General features: G+C 45.1%; 1 protein-coding gene across 1 annotated transcript in view; it reads left to right on the top strand.

Annotated features, from left to right (window-relative positions):
* The window catches only part of ACE2 (angiotensin I converting enzyme 2), a 23,764-nt gene that overhangs the window by 8,103 nt on the left and 9,431 nt on the right, over positions 1–6,230 (top strand). Inside the window, exons 7-11 of the mRNA XM_010138511.1 lie at positions 506–603; positions 2,093–2,262; positions 2,935–3,161; positions 3,958–4,102; positions 5,630–5,728. Of these exons, the coding sequence (XP_010136813.1) occupies positions 506–603; positions 2,093–2,262; positions 2,935–3,161; positions 3,958–4,102; positions 5,630–5,728 (739 nt within the window). The remainder of the gene's footprint in view (positions 1–505; positions 604–2,092; positions 2,263–2,934; positions 3,162–3,957; positions 4,103–5,629; positions 5,729–6,230) is intronic.

Below are 6,230 nucleotides of genomic sequence, written 5' to 3'. Positions count from 1 at the left end.
TAGGGAAAGCAGGTGTTCTCATCCCCATCAGAGCTGGCAGCACCCGGCTCAAAACTCCAGCACAGACCTGGGACATTTCCCTCCCCTCTGCAGCACTTGTCTTCCATAGAAATGGGAGTTTTGGAGAGACTTTCAAAACCCTGCCCTAAGCTCCCCGTTTCGTGACTTTGCTTTCAAAGCATGCAACACCAAGCCGCTGTAGCTGTCAGGTACGTGAACGTGACAGCAGCAATCACGTGGAGTAACAAACAGCACGATGCTCGGTTGTGAATCGTCCTTTAGGAAGGTGATCGGTCCTGAAAGTGTATTGTACAAAAATAGCTGATCCTGAGGAATAAAAGGATCTTTGATCTGGTTGCATGACTTCCCAGAACTGCTGCCCTCCGCATCTGGATCAGATCTGTTTAGACGTGTAGGAGCCTCTATATAGGAGACAATTTGTATAACGGTCTGGCACTTTCAAGCAATCATTTGAAGTATTTCTGTGTTTCTCTCTTTTTCAAAGGTGATATGTGGGGTAGATTTTGGACAAATCTGTATGGGTTGACTGTCCCCTATCCACACAAACCCAACATCGATGTAACTTCTGCAATGGTTCAAAAGGTGAGGTATGCCTTTGTGCAATAGACATGATGTAGCAAACCTAGATGGTATAAAAATTACATACCGCATGTCGGCTGCTCTCTAGAAAACCAGAGCTGCCCTAAGTCAGACATGCTGCCAGCGAAGCATTGCTCTCTTTCTTGCTCTTCACCTTGCTGTGCTCACGCGTTTTCCACCTTTTCCCTTAGCTCTTCTCTTTCTTTCCCACCCTCTTTGATTGGCTTAATCTTGGCTCCAAGTCTATTTTCCTCAGAGACACCTACCCGTTAAGAGATATATTTTGTACATATAAATATTTCAGGACTCTTGGAGCTGGCTGGTATCAAACATGTCAGCCATTACCATAATCGAATAGTTTGTATACTGCAGGGATTTTTCTGCCAATCTTGTTTATTAGGATACAGCTAGGAAACTGCATTGCTGCCTGTTACCTTTTGATAACTGCATAGAACCACAAGGTCTGAGTTTGAGATCTGTACTGCTAACAGCCGTGACGGCACCTGTACCGGACAGCGTGGGTAAAGACAACTCCCCGTAGTCTTGCCTAAGCTTCACTTCTGTGAAATAAAATGTGATCAGTGGAATTTGATTTCTGAAATGTGACTATTCCCCTGAAACCTCTCCTCCTCTCATGGGGAGCACTCCATGCAAATGTTATGCTGGCAAGAGAAGGAGTGGCTAAATGTGATTCATAAGCAGTTTGCACAAGCCCGCATTAATCTCACGTCTGTTTTACAGTACTGACCCCTTGTAGCCATAAATTTGTGTATATCGAAGTACCACTGTGGGGAGGGAGGCATTACTCACAGAGCCTCAAGGCAAAGGATGGACTTGTCCTTCTTGCTGAATGTATCCAATTTAGGATTCTTATCCAACTGAGGTTTCTGCCAACTAAATCTCTGAGAAAATGCAGTCCAGTAAATGCAGATCTCCTGCTGTGTAGAATAGTAAAGCTGCTGAATGACAAAAATATTCTGGACATTATCATGCCGTTCCAATCTGATAAGCAGCTCCTCTGGATACATTTTTCAAGTTTTATGGTTCTGGCTGAGATCTCGTCTCATACTCATCCGCTGGGAGTGCAGCTCCACTCCCTGAGATGAGTCGTCCCTGACTGAAGTGGCTGAAGGGTCAGATCCCAGATCTGACATGGTGCTTACAGGAACGCCTTTTTTATCTTCACTATCTTATCTTCTGTTGAGGGCTTCTCTGGTCTGGGCCAGGTGCTATCTGCTGAACCTCTGAGTGCAGAAACCTATTTTGTTTGCAGGGAAAACACTGAATTCCATTTCCCAGCCGAATTTACAGAAGTGCCAAACGCAGATGCTACCGTCTTACTCTAAATTAGTCAGGTGCTGATCTGAAGTTGCTGAGAGGTGTAAAGCTACCTTGTTAATGGGAGCTGTTAACACGGCTGCCCTCCGTTAAGCTGTTCAGGAGCAGACTCTGTGAAGAAGCAGTGGCTAATGGCGGTGTTGTCTTCTTTCAGGAATGGGATGCAATTAAAATATTCAAAGCTGCTGAGAGCTTCTTCACCTCAATTGGCCTCTACAACATGACTGAGGGCTTCTGGAATAACTCCATGCTCACAGAACCAACCGATGGCACGAAGGCTGTCTGCCATCCCACGGCGTGGGATCTGGGGAAAAAAGACTACAGGTACTGCAATCACTATGATCTCATCTGTCTTTAGCAGATGTATCCATTTTCATGAAATCCATCAATCTCTTCCATATTTGGGAAAGGAGAGGGACAGCAGGTTCCCACACAGCGAAGTGTCTTGAGCAAATTCTGTCCCCTCTTTACCTCTGTCAGCCAGGTAAAGAGGCGGGTCCCCAGCAGAGCCTCAGTAAAAGCTGCCAGCCTCACACCTCAGCTGTCTGTGGAAGGTGAAAGGAAATCCTATTTGGAAGAAATTCCTTTATTGAGTAGTACCTACATGAGGATGACATGACATGGGGAGTCACTGACACATAGGGGTTCTTTCCATTACTATTTATTTGCCTAAGTTTGGTGGTGGTTACTCCAACACGTACGATGAGGTTATTGCCAAGGACCAGAGAGCAGCTGCTTCTCTCAAAAGAGCTATTTTCTCTTACTCCCAGCACAACTTCAAGGTGGCTGAAACTGTTTTGACGAGTTCCCCTCCATGCCTCGCTTTTGCAGGAGGAACCGCACTCCGTGCTAGGAGGCAGCTGCCCAGTTTTGTGAGGGGTGAGGGGTGTTCACAGACCCTGGAGGCTGCTTTGCCTTGTAGTTGTAACAGGCAGGGCTTGGACAGCAGCTGGCTGGGCCACCCTCTTTCTAACCATGCTTTGCTTTGATATGCAGGATCAAGATGTGCACCAAAGTGACAATGGATGACTTCCTGACTGCGCACCATGAGATGGGCCACATTGAGTATTACATGGCATACTCTGAGCAGCCCTACCTGCTAAGAGACGGAGCCAATGAGGGCTTCCACGAAGCAGTCGGTGAAATTATGTCACTTTCTGCAGCCACTCCTCAGCACTTGAAATCTCTTGACCTCCTAGAGCAAACTTTCCAGGAGGATGAAGGTAAATCAATGCATAAATACTATATATTTAAGTGAAAACACTTGCAGGCTTGATTTTGTAGCAGAAGATTGTGTCTATAAACTAAGTGATTAACTGAGAGGCTTCAGAAAATCTTACCCCACTAACTTGCCACAAGTACTACTTTTCCCCCAGACCACGTAATGAAGCAAGGATCACTACTTCATAATGCTGCTACAGAATTCAGAAGCAAATAGCTAGCACTTCATTACTTCCAGTACCGAACAACTCATCCCAAATCTTCATGGTTCATTTAGATGAGCCTCCAATAGTCTTTCTGAATTCTGTTGCATGAATCTGTACACGTCACTACCAAGGTATGTGTTTAGCCGTTCAGATGAAACTGAGACCTTGAGATTTACATCTCCCGCTTAAGTGAATGTTGAGTGGACAACATAGGTAGGCTGTCATTATAATGCAGTTTTGTCTGGCTTTTCTGAGTATTACCTTATAAGGATGAAGATGTACCAAAGTCTTCAGCTCAAAATTCCCTGAATCTTGGCAAGGTTTTCAGTGGAATATAATGAAATGTAAATGCCAAAGGGCTAGGTTGTTGAAGAGGTGGGGAGAAAACAAAGAGACAAAGCTGTACACAATACACACGTGATCCTTTTTCATGTTTTTTTTTTCAGTAGTATTCTTCCTTCCACTTTTTACTTAGTGAAACTCTGTAATTCAAGCCAGAAGCAAGCATTAGCTGTAAAAGGAAGCAACTTTAGCTGTCTAATCAGATACTAATTGCTACCATAACCATTACCTTAACTGCTTCTCTCTTCAGAAACTGAAATCAACTTTCTGCTCAAACAAGCCCTAACGATTGTTGGAACAATGCCTTTTACTTACATGTTGGAGAAGTGGAGGTGGATGGTGTTTAGGGGTGAGATTACAAATCAGGAATGGACCAAGCGGTGGTGGGAGATGAAGTAAGTTTGAGAAACAAAGAGGATTTTTTTCAAATGAACCTACAAAACCAATCCATCATACTTACTCAACATACTGAGGTGCCTGTGCAGAGTCTGTGTCTTAGGATGTTTCTACAAAGCCTGGTAGAGTGTCAGCTAGAAATACTCAACGTGTCGCAGACAACGTCTCACAAGCCGTGTATCCCCTTTAGCACCGTGTACAGCTCCGGGCAACCTACCCTGTCTCTCGGCAGACGTTCTCATTCCTGTCAGGTTCCCTGATAAAGACAGGCCACGGCTTCTGCACAGGACTTTCCAGATCCCAGGACCAACATTGCTGGCCCCTATCCGACACGTGACCCAAGACGTCTTTGTAGCTTAAGCACAGCCCTTCCCTCAATCTCATTGTGTGTACGCTCTGGTTTACTCTCCACCTCTTTAAGGACCGCTGGAAATTGCCATCTGGGATGCCTACAGATCTCAGTAAAACAAACACCTATGCATGCTTCTCTGCTTTGCAGTTCCTCCCCATTCTGGAGTGGTTTTGAAGGCAAATTGTCTGAAAGACTCCAGACTGATTTTTTCCTTTCTTAGGTATTAAGCTGCCACCTTTCTCAGTCAAGTAAATACAAATAACATCCAGAGGTGCCTTTTCAGGTTATGCCCACCTGCCAATCTATTTTCAGCACACTGGAGCTCAAGATTAAAAAGCGGATTGTTTCAGACTGGACTCTGTCATTTCCCGGGTCGGTTAACATGGGGACAGAAAAACGCAAAGAAACCAAAAACACCCCAGACTGAAAATGGAATGTGCACGCTAACATGAACACAGTGAGCCTCCATCAGCAAATAAAATCTGTAATAAAACTTGATAGAAGCAAGCCTCCTGACCCACTGATAAAATCAGTCAGCTTCAATTTATTCAAAAGTAGCAGAGATGTCAGAGAAATGGAGAATGACAAATTGTTCAGGCAAGCTTATCACATATGTCGTAGCAGCACTGCAAACCTCTCTGCTGGAACAGGACCTTGAAATATAGGTTTCATTCTTAGAATTTAGGGTACAGATTTGTTTCCACAGTGCTGCTTAGGAAACATACTCTCAAGAAAGGAAAACAAAGAGGAACCTTTTCTCCAGCCCGGTGGCACAGCAGGCCATACACCTTCCGACTCACCCAGTCTCTGCATACACCTACCGAGGACAAAACTGCGAGTGATAGTCTCCAAACTCGGGCTGGCCCAGGGCTTGAAGTGTGCGGGTGTGAAGCTCATTGTCTTGTAGATTGTTTCATACCACTAATTACTCCCTGCACACCCTGCTATCATACAAATTCCTTCCTTGCACTATCAGGTTCAAAGCAGCTGCTTCTCTGTGCTCTCCAGCTGTGGAGCAGCACTCATTTGGGGTTCCTGGGAGCTGTATGGACCACTTCTGTTTGGAAGCGAGACGCACCCACGCGTTATCAGACAATACTGAGGGAGAGCGGAGTCAGCTTGGTTTTCCTTATCATCTATTAACAGAAATCCTGTATTTTTCTTTCATCCCCAGGAGAGAAATTGTTGGTGTTGTTGAGCCAGTCCCTCATGATGAAACCTACTGCGACCCTGCAGTGCTGTTTCATGTTGCTAATGATTATTCATTCATAAGGTAACTCAGTGTTTAATTCATGACTGACTGACTTACTTTTGGGAAACAGAACTACCTAAAACATCTACTGGAGAGTCTCAGGACAATCTTATTTTGTTTATAGTCCTGACTGAAAGTCACTGATTTCAGTGGAATTTTTTCTGTGAGCGTCAGGGGCTGTTCCATAGCAATCTCTGAGCAGCAAGGAGGCTGCTGTACTTACTGCCCAACGGAGAAGCTTCGTGCTGCCATCAAACCGCTGCGAGCACATCTGTACAACGTGCTTGCCTCTTGGGGAGGCAGCGTGCCCCACACCACTGTCACTTGGGCCTTGCACACACAGCCCTGAAGCAAGTAACTCTGGATGTCCCTCTGTGTCCTAGCCATCTCGTTTTAGAGGGTTCAGCCAGATTGGAGAATTGGGCCTTAAAAACCTTTCTTGGTCCTGGTTTATGTGGCAGCAAACAGATTTGGGGCTCTTCTGCATTTGATATTGGCAAGTTGTTAAATCTGAGTTAGAGTA

Source organism: Buceros rhinoceros, unplaced genomic scaffold (assembly GCF_000710305.1).
Source record: "Buceros rhinoceros silvestris isolate BGI_N320 unplaced genomic scaffold, ASM71030v1 scaffold20106, whole genome shotgun sequence".
Lineage (NCBI taxonomy): Eukaryota > Metazoa > Chordata > Aves > Bucerotiformes > Bucerotidae > Buceros > Buceros rhinoceros.
This window is presented reverse-complemented; position numbering and strand designations above follow the sequence as displayed.